This window comes from Mobula hypostoma, chromosome 5, assembly GCF_963921235.1.
Source record: "Mobula hypostoma chromosome 5, sMobHyp1.1, whole genome shotgun sequence".
Lineage (NCBI taxonomy): Eukaryota > Metazoa > Chordata > Chondrichthyes > Myliobatiformes > Myliobatidae > Mobula > Mobula hypostoma.
Window position 1 is genome coordinate 164011230 of NC_086101.1, and position 27074 is coordinate 164038303.

Sequence of the window (27074 nt, forward strand, 5' to 3'; positions counted from 1 at the left end):
TCAAATGTCTTGTAGAAAGAAGCTGTCCTGTAGCCTGTTGGTCCTGGTTTTAATGCTGCGGTACCTTTGGAACATCAACCAATGGTGTCTACCTCCACACCAGATCGGACGGGAGGCTGTTCAGTCTGTCCCGGCTGAGGGCAAAAACCAAGGTTTGTGAAGTACTCATCAGGGACGTGTTGTTTGCAGGTGATGCGGCACTGGCAACACTCTCTGAAGAGCAACTGCAACGCCTCATGGACAGCTTCTCAAGAGCCTGCCAGGACTTCAGCTTGACCATCAGCCTGAAGAAAACCAACGTGTTGGGCCAAGGCTTTGAGCACCCCCCCTGCCATTACCATCAACAACTACGAGCTGGAGTTCAGGAGTTTACATACCTTGGCTCCACCATCACGGACAGCCTCTCCCTAGACCCCGAGATCAACAGACGGATCAGACGAGCAGCCCCAACACTCGCCAGGCTGACAAAGAGAGTCTGGGAGAACAGAAAGCTGATGACGCACACCAAAGTTGCAGTCTACAGGGCCTGCGTCCTCAGCACACTGCTTTATGGCAGCGAGACTTGGAGCCTCTACTACAGACAAGAGCAGCGTCTCAACGCCTTCCACCTTCGCAGCCTGAAACGCATCCTGGACATCATGTGGACTGACCGAGTCACCAACAATGCGGTCCTGGCCCACGCTCAGATACCCAGCCTCTTCACCCTGCTCCAACAGCGCCGTCTCCACTGGCTGGGCCACGTACACTGCATGTCAGATGGGAGGATCCCAAAAGACCTGCTGTACGGGGAACTGGCCTCCGGCAAGGGAGCACAAGGGCGGCCCTATCTTCGTTTCAAAGACGTTTGCAAGAGAGACATGAAGTCACTGGAAATGAACATCAAGAGGTGGGAGGACATCACAAGCGATCGCTCTCACTGGAGGCTGGAACTTCACAGAGGTCTAAAAAGAGGAGAAGAGAAGCTGAGGCTTGCTGCTGAAGAAAAGCGCACTCATCGAAAAAGCAGCACCAAGACAACACCGGAGGACAGCGCCTTCAAGTGCAGTCGCTGCAGCCGAGACTGTCACTCCCGCATGGGGCTCTGCAGCTACAACAGATGCTGCTCTAACACAGATTGAGGCAAGACCTTCCAGGCGCAGATCCATGGTCTCGAGAGACTAACGGATGCCACCACCACCATTTGCCAGACGGAAGCAGCTGAAGCAGTTTATGGTTGGGGTGACTGGTGTCCCCAGTGATCTTCCGGGCCTTCTTTCTGCACCTGCTGCTGTAAATGTCCTTAATGGAGGGAATTTCACATCCACAGATGCACTGGGCTGTCCATACCACGTTCTGCAGTGCCCAGCGATCAAGGTTGGTGCAATTCGGACCAGGCAGTGATACAGCCAGTCGGGATACTCACAATGGTGCCCTTGTAGAAGGTCTTGAGGATTTGGGGGCCCATGCCGAACTTCTTCAGTCGCCTGAGATGGAAGAGACACTGTTGTGCTTTTTTTGCCACAAAGCCGGTGTGTACAGTTCAGGTGAGATCTTCGATGATGTGCATACCAAGGAACTTGAAACTACTCGCCCTCTCAACTGCAGACCCATTGATGTTCATGGGGGCGAGCCTGTCTCCGTTCCTCCTGTAATTCACGATTAGCTCTTTTGTTTTTTGGACATTGAGGGTGGTGTTACTATAATGGCAAATGAACCAATGTACACCGCTTCATTATTCTTGTTTTGCACTATTTATTTATTTTAGTAACTTACAGTAACATTTAGACAGTGGTGTACCTATACACTTTGTACCCTTGTCTGTCTTGGCTGAGGTAGTGTCTGGGAGATGCTGTTGGAATCGTCTGGGTGAGTGACTACGGTGCCTTTTGGAGAGGGTACACATTGCAGTCAGTGTCTGCTGGTGGTGGAGAGAATAAACATATCGGTTGGTTAATGCAGTGCAAGCAATTTTTCTTGTGAGTTGCTGGCGCTGCACTCATTGGCGCTGGTGGAGAGTATTCCATCATGTTGTTGTTTTGTACCTTGTTAATATGGAAAAGCTTCAGGGAATTAAGAGGTGATTCATCCAGTGCAATTGGACTTTCTCTTGTAGCCATGGTATGTTTTTATTGGCACAGTGGAGTTTCTGGCTAATAATGGTGGGGAACTCAGCAATGCTAATACTGTTGAAGGTTACGTTCTCTCTTGGTTACTGCTTTTGCAATAAGACATCATACGCAGATTTTTTTGCAATTTAATTCCAGTTTACAGAAAGAATTGTAGGCAATGAGGCACTTTAATCCATCCATTAAACTTGGATAGGTCTTGTGGCTGGGGAGCCTAGTGAGAAAAATAGTGTGGTCATTCATTACCTATGCAAAATACAGCAAGGCCAACCTAGGGTCTTGTCAGCTCTATACAATTCAGTCTCCTAAGAAATAAATCTAAAGATGCAGCAGCAATAGGAGCTTCCTTATTAGTTTTATCTTTTACAAGCTATGCTTTCTTATACTCATAGACACACAAGTGGTACTTGACACAACTGCTATTGAAGACATTCGCTGCCTGATTACACTCCCTGACTGTATGCAGTTGAGTGCACCTCAGAGGAAATTGTCCCATCCTCCCATTGCTGTGGGCAGCCAATAAGTCTCAGTAAAGTGGAAAGGTAACTAGCTCTCAAATGACTGTGTAGTGAGGTGGTGAAATGGTCATTTCAGAGAGGATGTTTGGGACAAAGACTGTTTCCACAGAATTTTCAGACCACCGAGTTTTTCAGCCTGGCTTGGCAGAGTGTTAACCCATGCCTGATCCTCTTTACTGTGTGAAGTTGCTTAAATCAGCCATGCGTGGGATAGCATTTCCAACTAGAAATGTGATTTGCACTGCCAACCTGAGGCCTGATGACCTTTGTACCTGATAAAAAGATTGAAAAAAGAAAGAACAATTTTCAGGATCACCTTTCTATGTCTGGAGCTTGCAGCTTAAGAGCAAGGTCATGCACACTATTTCTAGTGAGGTTGTAGATTTCTTTTATATTTTGCACAGAGATGTGAGAAGATATGATATGCTAACTGCCCATCAGACACCTCCCCAGACTGTAGATTTCTTATTTAACTTCACGAGTCATATTGTAGATTCTACAATACGATATTGCAGGAAGGAAATGGATCAGATCACTCCTATGCAAGATAATAGTCTGAAATGTCACTGCAGAGGCTGTCTGTCCTGTTCAGCTTTTTCTGTTGGAAAGGGGAGTGAAACGATTTTAAAGAGAATAAGATCATGTAGATGTTACCCCCATCCAGAGACCTAGTGATATTTTAAACCTCTAATGAGAGATCAAAGGATTGCCTTTAAACCCTACTCACTCAATGGAAACTGGGCAAGTAAATAATCTCAGTTGATGGACAGCCACCAACGTCCCATTGAGGCTCTGTCGTTTCACGTATTTACCGATGTGTTTAGAAAGCTGACTGAGCTGTTTTCCCCCAACCCCTTCCAAAACTGAGAGGCTTTTTGAGATTATTCACATTGCAATATGACTTACACTTCAAGAATAGGTTAAACCAAATTAACACACACACACAACTTGCTGGAGGAACTCAGCAGGTCAGGTGACATCTGTGGAGAGGAATACAGAGTCAATGTTTCAGGTCTGGAAAGGAATGAGGAAGAAGCCAGAATAAGAAGGTGGGTGAAGGGAAGGAGTACAAACTAGGTCTGCAGTTGAGAGGGTGAGTAGTTTCAAGTCCTTGGTATATACATCACCAAAGATCTCACCTGGACTGTACACACCAGCTGTGTGGCAAAAAAAAAGCACAGCAGCGTCTCTTCCACCTCAGGCGACTGAAAGTATGTGAAATCAGGTGAGGAGGAAGGTGGGTGGGTGGACAAGGGGGCATGAAGTGAGAAGCTGGGAGGTGATAGGTAGAACATAGAACACAGAATAGTACAGCACAGTACAGGCCCTTCGGCCCGCAATGTTGTGCCAACCCTCAAACCCTGAAAAGGTAAAGGGCTGAAGAAGAAAGAATCTGATAGGAGAGTAGAGTGGACCATGGGTGAAAGGGAAGGAGGAGCACCAGAGGGAGGTGATAGGCAGGTAGGAGAAGGAAAGGGGTGAGAGGGGCGCCATAAAGGTTACCCAAATTCTAGGCAATAGATTTCATGCCATATTGTAAACATTCAGTGGTCTGCGTGGCCATCACTACTTATAATATGCATTTTTTCCTGACTGAACAATAGTCCTGTTCCGAAGGTAAAAAAAAAATGTGTAAACGGCTGCTGGAACTGATTTCCCAACTTTTGGCAATATTATTCCCAGTGGTGAGATCACTGACTTGACTGCTAATTAGTCTATCTTGCATTAGTTTGCATCGGATCCTGTTCATTATCCCATTTGCATTCCATCAGCACAAGGTATGCAATACGCTGCTATTGCATAAGCAGAAAATGCAAATACCCAGGCAGAGCTACCCTAAATTTCAAGATGGAGGATTTAATAATGGCATCTAGAAAACAGGGTTCACAAACAGTCAGAGCCTAGGTCTTAAGATAGATAATTTCCCCCAGTGGCTGAGAATTCAGATCTCTTGACAAACTAGTGTACAATTTGCATTATGTCCTCCTGACACAATTTAAGTAGGCAGATTTTTGGGAGGAGAGACAACATCAGAGAAACTGGCAAATATAAATATGGTCATAAACAAATACTGCTTTTTTCATTCACTGTCACGTCAGCCTTCACCACTTACCTGTGAAAGACTTATTGACATTCATGATGACATTCCTTCAGCATGCGCTGGTTGATTCTCTTACTTCAGTGCTTATTATTCCCATATCCAACATTAGGTTCTCAGCCATTTATTCTGTATATTCAAAACCAAACAGTTTAATTTGTAGGAAAATAAAGTTGTCGTAAAATAACTGCCAAGACTATTCTGACAATACCCTTGGTTGTCCATATCAGGGATTACAAGAAGGTTGACCTCATCCATGCTTTATCAGGATCTAGCCACTACAGACTGCTCACTGCCTACTCCATTCTTTCTCCATCTATCTAGGCTTAGAAAAAGCAACGTCAACAAAAATTCTGCTGCAGGAAAAACAATAACAAAGGACTCGGAGACCTCATAAAGAAGTCAACACCTTGCAACTAGTCTATGACTCCCAAATGACTCGAGCTACAGAGTATTTTAATTACATTTGAATTTCAATTCCCATTCCAGTTCTGGCATGACGGTCCATGGACGCCTCTTGTGCCGTGATGAGGCCACCCTCAGGGTGGAGGAGCAACACCTTATATCCCTTTTGGGTAGCCTCCAACCTGATGGTATGCACATTGATTTCTCCTTCCAGTAAAAAAAATCCCTTCCCTCACCTCTTCTTCTATTCCCCACTCTAGCCTCTTATCTCTTCTTACCTCCCTATCACCTCCCCTGGGTCCCCTCCTCCCTCCCTTTCTCCTATGTTCCACTCTACTCTCCTATCAGATTCCTTTCTCTCTAGCCCTTTATCTTTCCTACTCAGCCAGCTTCATCTATCATCTTCTAGCTATCCTCATTCTCCTCCCTCCCTTCCCCCGCCCCACCTTCTGATTCTGGCATCTTCCCCCTTCCTTTCCAGTCCTAAAGAAAGGTCCCTGCCTGAAACACTGACTGTTTATTCATCTCCATAGATGCTGCCTGACCTGCTGAGTTCCTCCAGCATTTTGTGTATGTTGCTACAGAGCATTCACATTGTTGGTCTGATTTGAGACTCACTCTGATTAATACCTATGAATAGTTTCTTAGTTGAAAGCCCTAAGACTAGTTTGATAAGAGCAACCAGGATGTTCAAAGCATTCTTAAGACCAGCTGCAGTGTAAGCAGACTGCTGAGGGCTGATTAGTCAACGAGACAGTCAGTGCCTCCAGGAGTAGTTCATAGGTATCTTCAACTAGGGCACTCAGATTTGCCTGCTTCTTTGACTTAGTCTCACACATAAAGACTCTGTTACAGTTTTAGTATTACTTCAGCTTGGCATGAGGTTGAAAAGTTCACTCTGCATTTGAAGTATCGCAAGTTGCCTGGATATCCCACCAGAGGTATAAAGATATGGTGGAGTTGTATAATAATATGAATTTCCTGACCACATTTCCCTCATCTAGAAAGAGAAAAGCAGGCCTGGGGATCTTAGAGATGCAAGAATTGTGACCAATGTCATGAAATGGTTGCAGCAACTGCAGAGTAATCTTGGTATTGTCCACAGGGAAACTCATTGCAATAACCCTCCTGGATCACTGTCTCCCAGGACCACAGACAGATTCCATTGATCAGGAGACACATTGGGTGTGATCTGTGTCACACAACATTCCCAAGGAAAGTGTAGATAGCATAACCAATGACTATATATTGCTTTATGCTACTCTACAACAGGGATTCATGGATAATGGAAAATTTCTTTCTTTTTCTTTTCTCTCTCCCCTCACTCTCACCCCCTCACCCCCACCCTCGCCCCCTCTCACCCTCACCCCACCCCCACTCTCTCACCCTCTCCCCCTCACCCTCTCCCCACTCTCCCCCACTCCCTCCCCCAACAACAGTCTGTAGCGGCACTACAGATTGTAACATCGAAAGTGGCATTTTTGTCTTTCCTCTCGCTGTGGAAGGAGTGATGTTTCTCTCCCTTTTTAGAGAGAGAGAGAAACAAACAGACAGACAGACAGACACTGAGGGATGTTGAACTGTTGGGGTGAACAGTTAGTTTTTGATAGACTATAGACCATGGTCTCTTTTTGGGGTTTTGCTGTTGCTTGTATGATGGCTGGTGGCAGTACTGATGCTTTCTGCTGGAATAAGTGGGGGGATGGGGAGGGTTGATGCTGCTTGTGTATGGGAGGGGGCAGGGGCTTGTAAGAACCCCAAAGAGAGGGGGCAGAGAGGGAAGGGGAAAGGGGGCAGGGGCTTTGGGGTTCTTACAGAAAAAATGTAAAACCCCAATTTTTTCTGTCATTCATTCTTTGGAGGTTTTCTTCTGTTTCGGGGATATCTGCGGAGAGTAGGAATTTCAGGTTGTATATTGTATACATTCTCTGATATTAAATAGAACCTTTGGACCAATGTGGCTGGCTTCAGAAATTCATGATCATTGACTGTCTGCTACATGAAGACATGCAAGCCAAAATCCTCCTTTCCACCACAGGCCCAATCCCATTCTGAATGGAATCAAACATTGTCATTGCAACAACCCTCTTCTTAGTGTTCTTCATTGTACCTTGCCTTCAACAAGCCCTTACTGGAGAAGAGTCAATCCACAGGATGGGTGTGAAATTGTTTAAATTAACTCTGATTCCCTCTCGTCCAGAAACCAAGATCACACCAGTTTCAGTCATCAGCTGCAGTACCCAGATGCCATCAGGGTATGTGCACAGCTTGGAGGCCAAGGTCCAAATCAATGTTTCTTAATTCACCTAAGTGTACAAGAAGATTGGCCATACACAAAACCAATGGGAGTTGAAGATCCTGATGCAACTTTTCCCTGCCTTTCTTTAACTCTCCCACAATTATATCAATGCTACTGCCTTTCACTGGCAGAATTAACATAGCAACGTCAGCTTCCCCTCCTGGGTCAGCGGTCACAGCACTGAGCTGCTGATCACATCAACCAGCACAGGTGGGAAGGCCATGTCATCTGTGTGCTTAACACCAGACTCCCAAAGTGTCACCAAAGACTTGAGTAAATTTCTAAAAATGTACAATGGAGAACGTTCTGACTGTTTGCATCACAGCCTGGTATAGAGGCTTCAATGCACAGGGTCGCAGTAGACTGCAGAGGGCTGTAGACTCACCCAGTTCCATGATGGGCCCAACTCTCCCTTTACCGAAGCCATCTTCAAAATGCGGTGCCTGATGGGGATGACATTCATTTGTCATCACGGCTGTGCCCTCCTCTCACTACTACCATCGGGAAGGAGGCGCAGGAGACTGAAAACCCACAGACAATGATTCAGGAACAGCTTCTTCCCCACCACCATCAAATTTCTGAATAGTCCAAGAGCCCTTGAACATTATACCATTACTCCTTTTTGTTGACACCATTTATTTATGTAATTTAATGCCTTTGCAATGTACTGCTGCCACAAAAGAACACATTTTGCATCATATAAGTTAATGATAATAAAACTGATTCTGATTCTGAGCTCCATCGTGGCGGGGAATTTTCAAGAGGCCAGTGAAAGTGGTGCAAAGATGGCCTTGATGCCTCCTTGAAAATGTTGGGTCACTCAAACTGGTAAAGCAGCACCCATGAAGGAACATCGTCTGTCCAACGGGAGCATGAGGAGGCCGTGAGCAGACTACAGAGATGGGTTACAATCACTTTGATAGGTCACCCACCAGCCCCATGGAGTATTGCCTGTTTCAGAGTGAGCTGCGTGAACTCATTAGCTACAGAATTGTACTGGTTGAAGATCCTCCTCACTCCTATAGGACTGTCTCAGGAGAAGGCGGCGGCCAAATATAATGCCCTGATCATGCAAGAATCATTGGCATTTGCTGATTTTATTAACTTGGTTGATTGACAGTGCCTCTGTATTATACTGCACTTCTGCTACTTTACTCCTCAGCCATTAATTATTAACAGAAAAGAAATGTTGCACCATGGTCTCATAAATCAGTAAAACAAAATTAATGTAACATGCTAAAAAATGAAGGAACTACAGAGATCACCCAACTGAAATGAAGTTGGAATGGGATAGAATTAACTAGCATATCAGTTAGCATCTTTCAAATGCAAAGAGGTTCATACTTTGGATGAAGAAACAACAAGAAATAATCAACCTGAAACACTTTGAGCCTCTGCACAGATGCTGTTGATCTGCTGAGTATTTACTTCAAATTTCCACTGGTTTGGTTTTGGTTAAAAAAAAATTGTCCTCTTAAAAATGACTTTAACTAAGTAGAGTTATATAAGCTTACAAATTACCGGTTTCCATTTACAAATAAATTATTCACACTTGAAGCATCATTATCATCATCGTCGTCATTATATGCTGTCATATGACATGGGCAATTGTGGTCTTGACCGTGATCGTTCTCAGCAAATTTTCTACAGAAGTGGTTTGCCATTTACAACATTCACGTGACCCTGATCAGGGGCGAAGCTGATGCTACAACTTGCCCAAAGGTGGCCTGCAGATTAATGGAGGGAAGGAGTGCCTTTGGTAGAGACGTATCTCCACTCCGTCACTCAAACTTGAAACATACAAAACCATAAAGCCATACAGAATAAACTGGGGCTAGGTTAATGCTTGATTAAAGTGTATTGCTGAGAGTAGTGTAGTTAATGTTATCTGCATAAACTTTTGCAGTGCCTTTGACAAGATCCCATGTCAGAGACTGATGCAAAAGTATAGAGCCTGTGGAATTAAGCACCAGTTGATGGATTGGACCTAAAAGTAACTTGGTAATAGAAGGCAAACTATAAAGGTGGTGGAGTGATGGGAAGCAGATGACCAGTGGGTTACCACAGGTGTCTGAACTAGAACCCTTTCGTTATATACATTAGTGATTTGGGTGTGAATGTAGGAGGCATAATTATCTTGTCCACTGATAAGAAGTTGTTAGTGGTGGTGTTGATAATAAGGAGAAAAATCTTAAACCACAAAGAAAGATGTTGGGAAGATGAGATGGACAATGACAAAAGGAATTTAATCCTGACAGTGTGAAGTTCTACATCTTAATACAGCAGGCCCTGCAATCACAAGTCAAATCATAATTGATCAAGTGTGCATGTCCACCTATATGTGGATAATTTTTAAAGAAGTTAATACTATATTGCACAATGGTCTATCCATTTTTAAGTACCATTGCCTTAAACTAGTATAATCCCTGTTGTTGCAATTTGGAAAGCATAATTTCACTATGTTTAACTTGAGTTAAAGTTGCTTCTGTGATTTTTAGAAGTGAGCACTTTTCAGACCATTCTGGTGTTGTGCAACAAGTTTTGAATTTTGTTTCCAACTCTTTGTCCTTAAAGCTTTTATTGGAGTGGTCTGGTTTGTTTTTTTTTTAAGTTTGTTTTCAGATCCTGTCTCTTTAACTCTATTAACAAAGGTTGTAAAGCAAATAAATTAAAATTATAGTAACTCTGATCATTGACTGATCGGTTCCCCCGTTCTGAATACCAGCTGCTATCTACGGGAACTCAGTGGTGTCCAGGAGTAGTCAAGTCACATCATCGTGCAGGCTGAGCACACAATCGGATTGCTTGTGACAGCAAACCAGAAAGCAAAAAGAACAATGTTTTTGCATCATTTTGCACCTGTTTTGCAACACAGGTCTCAGATCAAAGCTTAAGTATCACAAACTTAAGAATTACTATTTTAGAAACCTTGGGGTTTTCAAAAGCTATTCTGGGGAATAAAACTCCGCACTTTAAATAAAATTCAAGGCCACTGTGCTTGTTAACTTGTAATGTTAACTGAGTAAGCCATTAAAAAACTGACCAGAAAATTGATTCAATAATGCCTGATATTTGCATATATTGAATGTATCTTATTTTTATAATGTCTGCAGTGGGGGAAGATCTGATTTGCTTCTATTTGCAACTGTGGATTCTTCAAGAGAACATGGCGTCATTTGCTAGCAATCTCCAGATTTTTGTTTATAGCTGCAAACATACGGTATATGCACAAGAAGTTGTATGGTATCATATAGTATTAATGATGGACATTGACACTTTCCCATTATAACCGTCACAAAATATTGTCAAGAATATGTCCTGGTAGCGTCCAACTCCATTTGTTATAAAAACTTAACATCTTCCGTAGTTCAATTTCTCGTGTTACAAATAGTAAATGGCAAATGTGTTTTCTCTTGTAATTCTTTCCCCTAGCTAGGAGTTGACAGTATACTATAAGATCATAAAACTTAGATGTAAAATTAGGCCTTTCTACCCATCGAGTCTGCTCTGCCATTCCATCATGGCTGGTTTATTATCCCTTCTCCTGCCCTCTCCCTGACTAATTAAGAACACTCCACTTTAAATATATCCAATGACTTGACCACCACAGCCATCTGTGGCAATAAATTCCACAGACTCATCACCCTCTGGCTAAAGAAATTCCTCCTAATCTCCCCTCTAAAGGGATGTTTGTTGATAGCACCACTGTCATAAGCCGAATCACCAAATAGGAGGGCTGAGTGTTGTCACGGCAACAGTACCTTTCTTAGGGTCAGCAAGACCAAGGAGACGTCAGGAGGAGAAAACCAAAGGTCCATGAGCCAGTCCTCACTGGGATATCAGAGGTGGAGAGGGTCAACAACTTGCCCTGGGCCCAGCACATACGTGCAATTATGGAAAAAGCACAGCTGCGCCTCTATTTCCTTAGGAGGTTGCGAAGATTTGACTTGAAACCTTAAACTTTGACAAACTTCTATAGATGTGCGGTGGGAAGTATATTGACTGGCTACATCCCAGCTTGGTATGAAAAGATAATTCCCTTGAACAAAAAAATCCTACAAAAGGCCCAGTCCATCAAAGGTAAAGCCCTCTCCACCACTGAACACATCTACATGGAACATAGTCATAGGAAAGCAGGAACCATCATCGGGGAACCCCACCACCCAGGAAATGCTCTCTTCTCACTTGCTGCCATCAGGAAAAGGGTACAGGAGCTACAACACCAGGTTCAGGAACGGCTATTACCCCTCAGCCATCAGGCTTCTGAACCAGAGGGGATAACTTCACTCCATTTCACTTGCCCTATCACTGAACTGTTCCCAAAAGCTATGGGCTGACATTCAAGGACTCTTTGTCTCATGTTCGTGATATTTATTGCTTATTCATTTATTATTATTATTATTTTTCTTTCTCTGTATTTGTATAATGTGTTGTCTTTTGCACAATGATTGTCCACCCTGTTGGTGCAGTCTTTCATTGATTCTATTATGGTTATTGGATTTATTGAGTATGCCCGCAAGAAAATCTCTCTCAGGGTTGTCTATGAAGACCCTGGAGAGACTTGTTCTGGAGCTGCTCCGGCCTATGGTCAGGCCACACTTAGATCCCCTCCAGTTTGCCTACCAGCCCCGACTAGGAGTTGAGGATGCCATCGTCTACCTGCTGAAGCGTGTCTACGCCCACCTGGACAAGCCAGCGAGCACTGTGAGGGTCATGTTTTTTGACTTCTCCAGTGCGTTCAACACCATCCGCACTGCTCTGCTGGGGGAGAAGCTGACAGCGATGCAGGTGGATGCTTTCCTGGTGTCATGGATTCTTGATTACCTGACTGGCAGACCACAGTACGTGTGCTTGCAACACTGTGTGTCCGACAGAGTGATCAGCAGCACTGGGGCTCCACAGGGGACTGTCTTGTCTCCCTTTCTCCTCACCATTTACACCTCGGACTTCAACTACTGCACAGAGTCTTGTCATCTTCAGAAGTTTTCGGATGACTCTGCCATAGTTGGATGCATCAGCAAGGGAGATGAGTACGGGCTACGGTAGGAAACTTTGTCACATGGTGTGAGCAGAATTATCTGCAGCTTAACGTGAAAAAGACTAAGGAGCTGGTGGTAGACCTGAGGAGGGCTAAGGCACCGGTGACCCCTGTTTCCATCCAGGGGTCAGTGTGGACATGGTGGAGGATTACAAATACCTGGGAATACGAATTGGCAATAAACTGGACTGGTCAAAGAACACTGAGGCTGTCTACAAGAAGGGTCAGAGCCGTCTCTATTTCCTGAGGAGACTGAGGTCCTTTAACATCTGCCGGACGATGTTGAGGATGTTCTACGAGTCTGTGGTGGCCAGTGCTATCATGTTTGCTGTTGTGTGCTGGGGCAGCAAGCTGAGGGTGGCAGACACCAACAGAATCAACAAACTCATCCGTAAGGCCAGTGATGTTGTGGGGATGGAACTGGACTCTCTGACGGTGGTGTCTGAAAAGAGGATGCTGTCTAAGTTGCATGCCATCTTGGTCAATGTCTCCCATCCACTACGTAATGTACTGGGTGGGCACAGGAGTACATTCAGCCAGAGACTCATTCCACCGAGATGCAGCACTGAGCGTCATAGGAAGTCATTCCTGCCTGTGGCCATCAAACTTTACAACAACTCCCTTGGAGGGTCAGACATCCTGAGCCAATAGGCTGGTCCTGGACTTATTTCATAATTTACTGGCATAATTTACATATTACTATTTAACTATTTATGGTTCTATTACTATTTATTATTTATGGAGCAACTGTAACAAAAACCAATTTCCCCCGGGATTAATAAAGTATGACTATGACTTTGACTACGTTGACAGAAATTTACTTGGATAATAAATTTACTTTGAACTTTTGAATTTTGAATTAATGGAGAAGAGAAATGTCTAGAATAAATTCTAGAGTTTAGGGCCTATATAGCTGAAATTGTCAATCTATAGATATGCATTTAAAGTAAGATAGTTCTTCTATTTTGAGGCTGTGCCCTCTGGTGTTACACTCCCCCACTATAAGAAACATCCTCTACCCATTCACTCTACCTAGGCCTTTCAATATTCAACAGGTTTCTAAGAGATATCCCTCATTCTTCTGATCAATGAGATATCCCCTCTTGCTTCTAATTAATGAGATACCCTCTCATTCTTCTTGTACAGTAGCTGTTCACTGCAAAGTTTCAAAGTTCAAAGTAAATTTATTACCAAGGTGTATATATGACACCATATATAACCCTGAGATTCATTTTCTTGCAGGTATTTGCAATAGAACAATAAAATACAGTAAAATCAATGAAAAACTACACACAAAGACGGACGAACAACCAATGTGCAGAAGAGAACTGTGCAAACACAAAGAACTAAGTAAATAAATTATACTGAGAGCATGAGCTGTAGAGTCCTTGAAAATGTGTCCATAGGCTGTGCAATCAGTTCAGAGTTGAGGTGAGTGAAGTTTTCCACACTGGTTCAGGGGCTGGATGGTTTAGGCTCCCCGTACCTTTTTCCTGATGGCAGTCACAACAAGAGAGCATGGCCTGTATGGTGGTGGTCCTTGATGATGGATGCTGCTTTTTGCCGCACTGCCACTTGTTTCTGAATACAGTACAGCGTATAGTCATAAATTCACTCAGTTCAACCTTCCACCCAATTAAATTAATGCAAAACAAACGCTTGCAGGCATACCCCTTTCTTGTGATCCTGGCAAGCAAAATGCTGCATCAACAACAATAAAACAATAAATAATTCCTTCTAATGAAAGAATCTGGAGGCTTTGGGACTTTTGCACTTCCCATGAATAAATACAGTATGTTGGTACATTGGCCTATCTTTTAAAAGCGGTGAAATTGTTTCTGAACTGATTGTTGTAAAACAATATGCAAGGTATAAATTACACTACTTTACAAGTTTACACTGCCACATGGCTTCACCAGCGAACTTTCTGTTGACTGTGTTATTTTTCCCCCTTACAGGTTGCATCTACAGAAGTACGTTTCGGACCTATGAGACTGATCCAAGATCCTTTTCAGGTGAGAACTTGTGTTGGGTGCTTAACATTTTAGTTGTAAGGGCCTTGGAAGCCTGCTGTACTGTTCTAAGTTTGCAAGCTCCCTCTTGAACAGATTTCCTCCAGGTGTTTCTATTGAGTGCAATGTCTTCCTAGTTTTTTGATGTAATGTTGAATTTTTTTCAGGCTGATTTTGATACTATCTTTCAAGCATTTCCTTTGCCCACCAGTAGCTTGCTCACCTTCCTAAACTGGAAGTAAAGATTCTGCCTGGGGAGTTGTGTGTTAGATGTCCAATTGATGTGAGCCATCCATCGGAGTTAGTGTTTCTTTGTTATGGTGGAAATGCTGTTCACGGTTGTGTATACCAGTACACTGGTGTTAGTACATCTTTATGAAAGGTTTTGAAGGACAGATTATATACATGTATATCACCTTAAACAAAATAGCTCTCAAAAATAATAATTTGAAGGGGCTCCTACTCTATTATGCTATTACATAATATGTTCCTGTATACTACCTTGAGATTCGTTCTCTTGTAAGCATTTACAGGAAAAAATACAATAGAATTTTATGAAAAACTGGACATAAACAAAGACTAACAAACACCACTGTGCAATGTTCAGGAGCCTAATGGAGACAGGGTAGTAACTGTTTCTGAACGTCTTGGTGTAGGACCTGAGGCTTCTGTACTTCCTGCCTGCTTCAAGCCTTATTCAAGACTATGTAATCAGATTTTGTAGTGCCAAGATACTGACAGAGTTCTGTCCTATATGTGAAGGCTTCAGTCAAGGATCTACTGAATAGTTCTGAGTCTAAATAATGGATCTTATATCCATGTCATTGCTGAAATAGCCTTTTCCCACTTCCATAACATGGCCCAAATCCACTCTTCTCCCAGGTTGTCAGCTACTAAAATGTTTGTTCAGGATGCTATCATCTCTAGATTTTCAATGTGCTCTGAACCCTAAAGTCCCTATGTCCAAACTTGCACCAATTTCCATTTACCAGCTCTTCTGCATACACTGATCTACAATAGCTTCTAATTAAACAGAAACTGAATTAAGTTTTCAACCTCTGCATGGCCTCACTCCTTCCCCTCTTTATAATCTACACAACATCATCAAGCCCTTTAATCCACTCCCCATTTCCGTCTTTTTGAGCATTCCTGAAGTTCATTGTTCCACCATTACTTCAGAGATGCTCCCTTGGTTGCAAAGTGTTTTGAGACAGCATAAGGAGGAGGAGGATGCAAAGAATATCATGGATGAAACGAATATCTAACGAGGATGTCATGATCAGAGCAAACACAGAAAGAGAATGTATGAGATCATGAAAAGGCAACGTAACTTCATTGAACGTGATTAGGAAAGAGGAGTTAGAATGCATGTTAATTATGGGAAAGATTGAAGGCAAGAAAACAAGAGGAAGACAAAGACAAATGATGATGGAGACAGCAGCCAGAGAACTGGAAATGAATACCAATGAATTGATCCACTTGACCCAAAACAGGAGTGTGCGGGCCATGGCAGTCAAAGCTCAAACTGGGCACGGCACCTGATGATGATGACGATAAGATAGTAGGGCCCATGATCCAAAATATAATTAAATACAAAGGTTTAAGTACCATCTTAAAGGAAAAAGAGAAGTTGAGAGACAGTCTAGGGGTAGAAGAGCAAAGCTAGGGTCCTCTGGAGCTGAAGACATTGGCCATCTATAGTGGAGCAATGGACTCAGGGAATGTTCAAGAGCCCCTTGTTTAAAAGGGGTAGAAGAGAGAAGATGGAGAATGATTGGCCTGTTAGTTTGTTGGCAAAATACTGGAGCCTATATTCAGAAGAAACCACTAATCAATTAGGAAAGCTGTATATAATCAAACCTCATCAATATGGTTTAATGAAAGGTAAATCATGTTTGACAAACTTCCTCAAGTTCTATGAGGATACCATAGCTGTAGTGTGTTTAAATTTCCCAAGGGCTTTTGACAAGGTGTCACATGAGCTGGCGCACAAATTAAGAGCCCAGGGTGTTGGCAGAAATGTGTTAATATAGGTTAAAATCAGACCGTCACATAGAAAACAGGGAGTTGGACCCTTTTCAGGATGTGACTAATGAAGTAGTCCAGGGATCTGCTCTTGGTCCTCAGTTGTTTATTGTTTAATGTCCTTGGAGAGAGAACAAAGTGTAAGGTCTCCAAGTTTGATAATGAAATGAAAATAGATAGAAGGGCTTGTGGTGATGAGCACGTTGTGATTCAGCAACTGGATATAATTAGAATGAGAGGACATACAAATCCTGACCAGTGGCGGGGGAGAGAATCGGAAGTGTGGGGTCATGCACTTTGTTAAGAGGAAACAAAAGGTGAACTAGAGGGGACAGGTATTAGGTGAGAGGGAAGAGATTAAACAAAGATATAAGGAGTACGTTTTCACACAGTATACAGGTATATGGAATGAGCTGCCCAAGGAAGAAGTGGAGGCAGATACAATTACAATATATAAAATGTGTTTGGACAGATACTTGGGGATAGGAAGGGTGAAGAGGTATATAGACCCAAAGTGGGTAAGTGGTATTAGCACGGAAAGACATTATGGGGAGAAGACAGGAGAACAGGGTTGAGAGAGAAAATAAACTGGCCATGATCGGATGCCAGAATAGTCTCTATGAGCTGAAAGGCATAATTCTGCTCCTATGTCTTATGGCATTGGTGACGTGGCCAAATGGGCCTTTTGCTGTGCTGTATTATTCTACATGTAAGTGAAGCAAATGAATGAAGTTCAGAGGACACAGGAGCCCTAGTACATAAATCACAATAAATCTCAGGCAGGATCAACTTGTAACTATGATGGCGATTGGCACATTAGCCATTATTGTGAGGAGTGTACCGCTCAGAATGCAGTTCAACAGGGTGTTTGTGAGGACACACCTGGAATACTGTGCTCTGTTTTGATCTCCTACCTGAAAGATGGGATATATTAGAACTGAAAGCAGGATATGGATTCCCTGTAAGGAGTCTGTACATTCTCCCCATGACCATGTGGGTTTTCTCCATGTGCTCCTTGGACGTCCAAAGACGTACCAGTTGGTAGGTTAATTGGTCATTGTAAATTGTCCTGTGATTAGGCTAGGGTTAAATGGCAGGGGGAGGGGCGGGATTGCTGGCCAGCGCGACTTGAAGGATGGGATTCTGTTCTGTACTATTTCTCTATAAATTTGTACAGTCGCATTGGAGGAATCAACGCTGGTTCAATGAAGAGTGCAGCAGGACATGCTAGGAACAGTACTGGGCATACCTGGGAATGAGTGATCAAGCTATTGAAGCTACAAGACAGGGCTACGTGCAAGCCAAGCCACATAAACGGTATGCCGCACTAAGTAATCCCAAAGCAAATGGATCAGATACGAGCTCTGCATTTCTGCCTCTTTCGGTTGTGAATGGTAGTGGACAATTAAACAACTCACTGGAGGGTGACGCTCCACAATATCCCCGCTGTTAATGACGGGGGAGCTCAACACATCCGTGCAAGAGGAAAAACTGAAACAATTGTACGAATCTTCAGCCACAAGGGCGGAGTGGATGATCCATCATGGCCTCCTGTGGTTCCCAGCATGATAGAGGTTAGTATTCAGGTCATTCGAATTGCTCCATGTGATATCATCAAACTTTAAAAGTAAAAGTAAATTTATTATCAAAGTACATATATGTTACCATGTACAACCCTGAGATTTGTTTCCTTGTGGGCATACTCAGTAAACCCTTAGAATAATAACCATAAGACAAGTAAGTGCAAATACAAAAAACAGAAATAATTATAATAAATAAGCAATAGATATCGAGAAGATGTGATGAAGAGTCATTGAAAGTGAGTCGATAGGTTGCGGGAACATTTCAATGATGGGGCGAGTGAAGTTGTCCCCTTTGGTTCAAGAGCCTGATGGTTGAGGAGTAGTAACTGGTCCTGAACATGGTGATGTGAGTCCTGAGGCTCCTGTAACTTCTTCCTGATAGCTGCAGTGAGAAAAGAGCATGAGCTGGGTGGTGGGGGTCCCTGATGATGGATGCTGCTTTCCTGTAACAGCACTTCATGTAGATGTGCTCAGTGGTGGAGAGGGCTTTACCCATAATGGACTGGGCTACATCCAATGCCTCTATCTGAAACAAATAAAGGCCATATTTGGACACATTTGGCCATAGTACAAAGACTTGTGCACCAGAAGTTACTACAACTTTAGTTAAGCAGTCCCAGTACACCTGCAACGCAGGCATCTACCCAACAAGGTGGAAAGTTGCAGAATGTGTAAACACAAGGGATTCTGCAGATGCTGGAAATCCAGAGCAACACATAGGAAATGCTGTGGGAATTCAGCAGGTCAGACAGCATCTATGGAGGGGAATGAACAGTCAACATTTTGGGCCAAGACACTTCATCAGGACTAAACCCATTTGCCCACTTTGGGCCTATATCCCTCTACACCTTTTCTATCCAGGACTGCTAGACCCTTGTTGCTTCCTAAAAGAAATTTCAGTGCACAGCCATCCAATACATGTAAATAAAGTCATAAGTTGTACAGCATGGAAGCAAGCCCTGTGAACCACTACATCTTTGCCAGCCATTATGCCTATCCATACTATTCCTACTTGCCTGCATTCATTCCATATCCCTGTATGACCTGTTCAGTCAAATCTCTGATAGGCGCCTCTGAAACATTAGTCTTTCCTGTGGTTGTTCATTTCAGATACTTGTCTGAAAGATTTACCCCTCAGGTCTCCTTTCAATTTCCTCCCTCTCAGCTGTAAACCTACAGCCTCTTGTTTTAGATCTCTCTGCCATGGGAAACGTGCATTGCCAATCTGTTCTACCTAAGCTTCTCAGAATTTTATTATGTCACCTCGCAGTCTACTTTGCTCTAGGGAGAACTGATGCAGTTAAATCTTAGTCAGTAGTTTGTGAATTGTTTAGCGAGTAAAGCAAAACACTGAACTGGGCAGAGATAGAATCAAATATAAATTACTGAACATAGCAAGAATTGTTGTTGAAGTAGTCGTGCCTGACCTGAAAAGGTTCTCAAGGTCTTAGAAGACATGATGCTCAATATATACACTCTGGCTAATTTATTGGGTATCTTTTGTACCTAATAAAGTGGTCACAATGTATGTTCATGGTCTTCTGCTGCTGTAGCCCATCTACTTCAAGATTCGATGTGTTGTGTGCTCACCGATGCTCTTCTGCACATTGCCGAATGGTTACTGTCACCTTCCTGTTAGCTGGAACCAGTCCAGCCATTCTCCTCTAAACTCCCTCAATAATTAGGCATTTTTGCTCACATCACTGCCACTCGGTGGGTGTTTTTTTTTTCTGTTTATTACACCATTCTCTGTAAACTCTAGAGATTGTTGTGCATGAAAATCCCAGGGATCACATTTTCTGAAAAGCCATAAACCACCCCATCTGGCACCTACAATCATTCCACTGTCAAAGTCATTTTGATCACATTTCATCCTCAATCTGTTGTTTGGTCTGAACATCAACTGAACCTCTTGACCATGTCTGCATGCTTTTATGCATTGAGTTGCTGCAAATGCAGTGTTAGCATTCATTTAAAGAGGACTAGAATATTAAAGCAAGGATGTAATGTTGAGACTTTATAAAGCACTGGCGAGGCCCACTTAGAGACTTTTGAGCAGATTTGAAAGGATGTGCTGAAACTGGAGAGGGTTCAATGGAGGTTCACAAAGATAATTCCAAGGTTGAATGGCTTGTTATATGAAGAGTTTTTGGTGGCCTCGGCCTGTATTCTCTCGAATTCAAAAGAATGAGGGCTAACCTCATTGAAAACCTATTGAATGGTGAAAGGCCTTGATAGAATGGATGCGGAAAGGAATTTCCTACAGTGGGAGAGTCTAAGACCAAAAGACACAGCCTCGGATTAGAGAGGCATCCTTTTAGAATGGAGATGATGAGGAATTTCTTTAGCCAGAGGGTGGTGAGTTCTTTGCAACAGGCAGCAGTGGAGGCCAGGTCTTTATGTATCTTTAAGGCAGAGGTTGATAGATTCTTGATTGGTCAGGGCATGAAGGGGTACTGGGAGAAAGCAGGAGAGGGGGCTAAGATGAAAATTGCATCAGCCATGATGAAATGGTGGAGCAAACTCGATGGGCCAAATGGCCTAATTCTGCTCCTATATCTTATGGTCTGACATCATTGACCGATAAGATATTTGCATTACTGAGCTGGTATATCTAATAAATTGGCCACCGATTGTAGATGCACTGTAGCAGGCCATTCGGCCTAACTCATTTGTGCTGACCAAGATGTCTATCTAAGTAAGTCAATTTGACTCGTATCTGGTTAAAGCTTTTCTATCCATGTACCTGTCTAAATGTCTTGGAAACATTACAATTCCAGCCCCTCTGCAACTTTCTCCAGCTTCTTCTTTGATATTCCCATATTGAACAACTGCGTAGCACCAAGTAGCAGAGCAAAGATGAGGCAAACTGTATAAGCTTATCTGTGGTGGATAAACCCATGGAAATCATGATTGTACGTTACAGGGCTCTGACTATTCTACATCTTAAAGATCATGTCCTGCGTTAGTCATCATGACAACCATGGAAACATTTCAGGAATTGAAGGCATTTCAGGGAACAACTGTGAGGCTGATCTCTAGTGTTACTGGAAAGTATGAGGAAAGGTTTTGAAGCGAGGTGACTGAGAGATGAGCATATAGGGGAATGTTTCATCATTGATGGTATAGGAAAAGAGTATCCACGGAAACCAAATTGGAAAACTAAAACAACAAGGGGTGGATGAGTTCAGACCTCTTAAAGGCATGGTTTCAGTGAACTAAAATTAGATGAAAGACATTACTGATATTTACCTTGTGATCTTCTGATATTTACATAACTCTAGGTCGGGAGTTTCTTGTACATACCTAGTAAGGTTTTTTTCAGTTCCATGTTTATTTAATGAAAATACCAGGGTCAAATCTAATAGAAATTTGTTATTGTTATTGTTATCTCTAACCTTGGTTTGCTTTTCTACCATTAATATAAAACTTCTATATGCAAATATTTCTGACTTCAAATGTGCGTAGATAACTCAACGCTGGTTTTAGTAACCATGGGATTCAGCCACTGTTCTGTGTTTTAGAGGGCAAATGTGTAAGCTTGTCATAAATTAGAGATAGCGAGTTCCTTTTTAAACAGCAACATATATTAAGATCAAAAGTAAGGTTTTGACAGATGAATTCCAGCCCAATGCCTCTTGGAAATTACAGATATGCAGAGAGAACAGTACATACTTTCATACTGTTTCTGTGATTAGCTGCAAGCATTGCATTTCAAATGTTTTTTATTGATAATCCTTGATAAAGAACCCAAGGTCCATACTGCTGAACATCAAGGTTAAAGGGAATAACAGATGGATTTTGTGAGTCACATAATTCACTGTAATTGAGCCACATAAACAATAAATCAGGAAACAATATTTTCCTGATTTAACTTTAGGGGGAGGAAAAAGTCAGTTCAAGAGGAATGGGAAACATCTTTGCTTCACTAGTTAACATTAATGTAGTTCAGGTGTTCCTCAAGAGACCCACAGCCCTGTTGTTGGGTTTGGAGACTTGCGTGCCTCAATGACTCGGAGAGCTATGTTGGCTGGAACCAGGGCTTTATGCTTTGGCTCCTGGTAGGGTCACCCATGTCAAACAAGTCAGAAGGCCTGTCCACTGGCCCTCCAGCTTCAAGGGTTCAGCTCAGTGCTAACAACTTTGAATGATAAAAAGAAAACTGTTATGAAAAAGGCAACGTAGAATCCTTCTACACTTTAGCGTGATGGCGTTCCTGAGTCTCCATCCGGGACTTGTGTGACTGGCACTAGTGAAAACAGAGAGGAAGCTACTAACACAATGAAGGAAGTCTGGAACACCACCAGAGATGAAGGACCTTCATTGTTGCCCTAAGAGCCGGCGGGCTAATAAGCAGTAAGTAAAGTTTAGATGTTACCAATTGATTTTAGTCAACTGTTGCTATCTTCACAACAATACAGCATCATAAGACCTGAAATTCACTTTAATTTAATGCCACAGATGTGTGCATTAAAATTCAGATAATAATATGATAAAATCTCTAAAATTATACAGCAGTTTAAAAAAAAAGTTAGCAGCCTATTTCCGGACTGGCATTTGTCATATCCAACTTCTATGGCAGGACAAAGAAGTGACCAAAATAGCTGAAGAAGCTGGCAGAGCAATGGGAAATATTAAGAAATGCAGTGTTTGCCTCATGTTTAGTTAAAAGCATAATTTGCACTTTCTGATCTAGGAGTCTATAAGATCAGAGTCATTAGGTTAGTGGATAGAATGTGCTTTGTCTCCTGGTGTCCACCCATGATGACATTGGAAAGATGTTTTGCATAGTATCAGTCTATAAAACCACGTAATCTGCTCCTGGTGCCAGTAAAGGATAAATACTGGCCATACTTTAAGGAGATCTCAAATTAGAAAGGAAGATTATGGAAATACTCAGCAGGTTGAGGGAGAAAGAAATGAAGTTTATATTTCAAATCATTGACCCTTTGCCAGCATTGTTGAGTTTTTCAGCATTTTCTGTATTTTTTTAGATTCCTCGTGTCTGCACTTTTTTGCTTTTCAATGGGATCTCTCCTATTTCTTTGGAAGAGCAACATTTCATTGATTCCATCGTTAAATTCATTGACATATAACATGAAAAGGGTCGGTCCCAATACTGACCCTTGCAGAACCCCACTTGTCACTGACAGCCGACCAGAATAGGCCCCTTTATTCCCACTCCTTGCCTCCTTCCAATCAGCCAATCTTTTATCCATTCCAGTATCTTTCCTGTAATACCATGGACAAGCTTCATGTGCTTGTCAAGAGCTTTCTGAAAATGGAAGTGAACAACATCCACTGACTCTCCTTTGCTACCCAGCTTATTTCCTCAATGAATTGCAACAGATATGTCAGACAAAATTTACCCTCAAAAAAGCCATGCTAACTTTGGCCTATGTTATCATGTGCCTCCAAGTACCCTGAAGCCTCATCTTTAAAAATGGACTCCAACATCTTCCCAACTACTGAAGTCAGTCTAACTAACCTATAATTTCCCCTCCTTCTGCCTCCTTCGCTTCTTAAAGAATGGAGTGATATTTGCAATTTTCCAGTTCTCCGAAACCATTCCAGAATCCAGTGATTCTTGAAAGATCATTGCTAATGCCTCCACATCAGTTCTCTCTTTCAGAAACCTGGAATGTAATCCATATAGTCCAGGTGACTTATCTACATGCAAAACTTTCAGCTTCCCAAGCACCTTCTCCTTAGTAATAGCAGCTACACTCTTCAGCCCCCTGACACTCTCGCATTTCTGAAATACTGCTATGCTGGTGTCTACCACAGTGAACATCTAATAGTTATTAAGTTTGTCTACCATTTCTACTTTGACTTCCCTTGTCACTCAAGGTTGACTCATCCTCCCTTTTGAATACCTCTTCATCTTTGGGATGTATCTATCCTGTATCTTCCAAATTGCCCACAAAAACTCCAGCCATTGCTATACTACGATTATCTCTGCTAGTGCCCTTTCCAATCAACTTTGGCCTGCTCCTTTCTCGTGTCTCTGTAATTCACTTTACTCTACTGTAATACTGATGCTCTGACTTTATCTTCTCCCTCTCAAACTGCAGGGTGAATTCTATCATATTATGATCACTGCCTCCTAAATGTTCTTTTACCTTAAACTTCTTTATCAAACCTGGTTCATTACAGAACACCCAATCCAGAATTGCCTTTCCCCATGTAGGCTTAACCATGGGCTGCTCTAAAAAGCCATCTCATTAGGCATTCTACAGATTGCCTCTCTTGGGATCCAGTGCCAAACTGATTTTACCAATCTACCTACATATTGAAATCCCCCATGACTATGTAACACTGCCTTTATTACATGTCTTTTCTATTTCCCGTTGAAATTTATATCCCATATCCTGTTGTGTATTTAATATTTCAGTAATATTGCAAATATATTGTTTGAATAAGCACTCTTCATTTAAAAAATTCATTACGGGATTTATGTAAAAATAAGTGAATTGCATACACCATTTCAGCACCACATGATAAGCGTGTGCCTCGCTTAAGGTAAAGAAAATGAATCTAAGACCCATTCTCTTGGGCTCCTGGCTTTTTCTTGCAATTAGCTTAATGTTTTGGAAAAACAAAACAACACATCCTGACTACTATACGGGGGCCTATAAATAACTCTTATCAAGGTCTTTTAACACTTGTGTGTTCCTATCTCTGCTTACAAGGATTCCACATCTTTCAATCCAATGTCATTTGATTTCATTTTTCACCAAGAGTGATGCCGTCCCTTCTGTCTTCCTCCTGTCCTTTCAATACAAGGTGTATTCTTGGACCTTAAGCTCCCAAATACAATCTTCTTTCAGTGATTACCACAGTGTCATAACTGTCAATCTCTAACTGTGTTACAAGATCATCTACCTTATTTCTGTGTACTGCGGACATTCAAATGCAACACCTTCAGTCCTGTATTCATCACCCTTTTCAATTTTGCCCCCATGTTACACTTTAATTCATCCCACTGACTGCAATTTTTCCCTATCATCTGCCTGTCCTTCTTCACAGTCTCATGACACTCTGCTTCAACCAATTGCACCATCCTCGGCCCTATCATTCTGGTTCCCATCGCCCTTGGTTTCAACCATCCCCAACAGCTCTAGCAAACCTGCCTGCAAGGATATTATTCCCCTTCGGGTTCAGGTGTAAACCATCGTTTTTGTAGTGATCATACCTTCCCCAGCAGAAATCCCAATGATCCAGAAATCTGAAACCCAGCCCCCTGCACCACTTCCTCAGCCCCTCATTCATCTAACCTATCATCCTATTCTCACAAAATGCTGGTGGAACGCAGCAGGCTAGACAGCATCCATAGGAAAAAACATAGTCGACATTTTGGGCCGAGACCTGAAACGTCAAATGTGTTTTCTCCTATGAACGCTGTCTGGCCTGCTGTGTTCCACCAGCATTTTGTGTGTGTTGCTTGAATTTCCAGCTTCTGCAGATTTCCTCGTGTTTGTGTATCATCCCCTATTCTGCAGTGACTAGCACATGGTAGTGGGAGTAATCTAGAGATTACTACCTTAGAAGTCCGATGCTTCAGCCTTGTCCCTAACTCACTGCATAGGACCTCTCCCCACCCCACTTTCTACCTACTGTATGTCATGGGTGGCAATGTGCACCATGACCTCTAGCTGTGCACCTTCCCGCTTGAGAATCTTCTGCAGCAGCTCTGAGACATCTGGATCTTAGCACCTGGGGAACAACACACCATCCTGGCTTCTCTTCCACGGCCACAGAATCTCCTGTCCGTCCCCCTAACTGTTAAGCCTCCTATCATTACTGCTGTACCTGATTTTATCCTTCCGTGTTGAGCCTCAGAGCCAGCCACAGTGCCACTGCCCATTGCTGCTGTTGTGCCATGATAGGTCATTCCCCCAGTAGTGTCCAAGGGGGTATACTTGTTGCTGAGGGGAATGACCACAGGGGGACCCTGCACTGACTGCTTACTCCCCTTACTTCTCCCGGTGGTCACCCATCTACTATCCGAAGCCTGCACTCTGGGTGTGACTACTTCAGTAAGAGACTGTCCTCTGGAGTTTTCAGCCTCCCGGATGGTCCTGAGTGCATCCAGCCCCAGTTACAGTTCCTTGACCTTGTCAGTCAGGAGCTGACGTTGGGTGCACTTCCTCCAGATGTAGTGATCAGGGAGACCATTACGTACCTGAAGTCCAGCAATTCACAGGAGAAGCATTCCACTGCCTGAACTACCATCCTGCATACACTTGTTATGCCTTTCATTTCCCAAATTTAAGTTCCAGCTTGTGCCTAGAAGTTAATTTATATGAGTCAACAAAGGAAGAAATGCATGCATTTCTAAATGACAATAAACGAGGACTGAGTGTCCTCATAATAGTCATAGTCAATAGTCATACTTTATTGGTTTTCGGTATAGTTGCACCATAAATAATTAAATAGTAATTAAACCATAAATAATTAAATAGTAATATGTAAATTATGCCAGGAAATAAGTCCAGGACCAACCAATTGGCTCCGGGTGTCTGACCCTCCAAGGGAGGAATTGTAAAGTTTGATGGCCACAGGCAGGAATGACTTCCTATGACGCTCAGTGTTGCATCTTGGTGGAATGAGTCTCTGGCCGAATGTGCTCCTGTGCCCAACCAGTCCATTATGTAGTGGATGGGAGACATTGTCCAAGATGGCATGCAATTTGGACAGCATCCTCTTTTCAGACACCACCGTCAGAGAGTCCAGTTCCATCCCCACAACATCACTGGCCTTATGAATGAGTTTGTTGATTCTTTTGGTGTCTGCTACCCTCAGCCTGCTGCCCCAGCACACAACAGCAAACATGATCACACTGGCCACCACAGACTCGTAATCTAATCTGTTCTAAATCTTTTTGGTATTATGCTGTGATCTAGGTTTGTTGGAATGAGTATCAAACCATTATAATGGCTCCAAACATAACAATTGTTTGTTTGTTTATTGGTTTATTTATTTATATAT

At 42.7% G+C, this 27074-nt stretch overlaps 1 protein-coding gene and 1 long non-coding RNA gene across 6 annotated transcripts in view; one reads left to right on the forward strand and one right to left on the reverse strand.

Moving 5' to 3' along the window:
- Nucleotides 1-27074, forward strand: part of pde8b (phosphodiesterase 8B) — a 341898-nt gene that overhangs the window by 224568 nt on the left and 90256 nt on the right. For 4 of the 5 annotated variants that reach the window (XM_063049295.1, XM_063049294.1, XM_063049293.1 and 1 more), the window contains one exon: nucleotides 14422-14478. In XM_063049295.1, the coding sequence (XP_062905365.1) occupies nucleotides 14452-14478 (27 nt within the window). In that variant the 5' untranslated portion in view covers nucleotides 14422-14451. Of the gene's footprint in view, nucleotides 1-14421; nucleotides 14479-17677; nucleotides 18075-27074 lie in introns of all 5 variants that reach the window. The other variant, XM_063049296.1, reaches the window with a different exon arrangement.
- LOC134347131 (uncharacterized) overlaps nucleotides 4816-27074 on the reverse strand; it is a 41085-nt gene continuing 18826 nt past the window's right edge. The window contains exons 2-3 of the long non-coding RNA XR_010018089.1: nucleotides 26269-26372; nucleotides 4816-4850 (exon numbers count right to left, since the gene is read on the reverse strand). This is a non-coding gene — a long non-coding RNA (uncharacterized LOC134347131). The remainder of the gene's footprint in view (nucleotides 4851-26268; nucleotides 26373-27074) is intronic.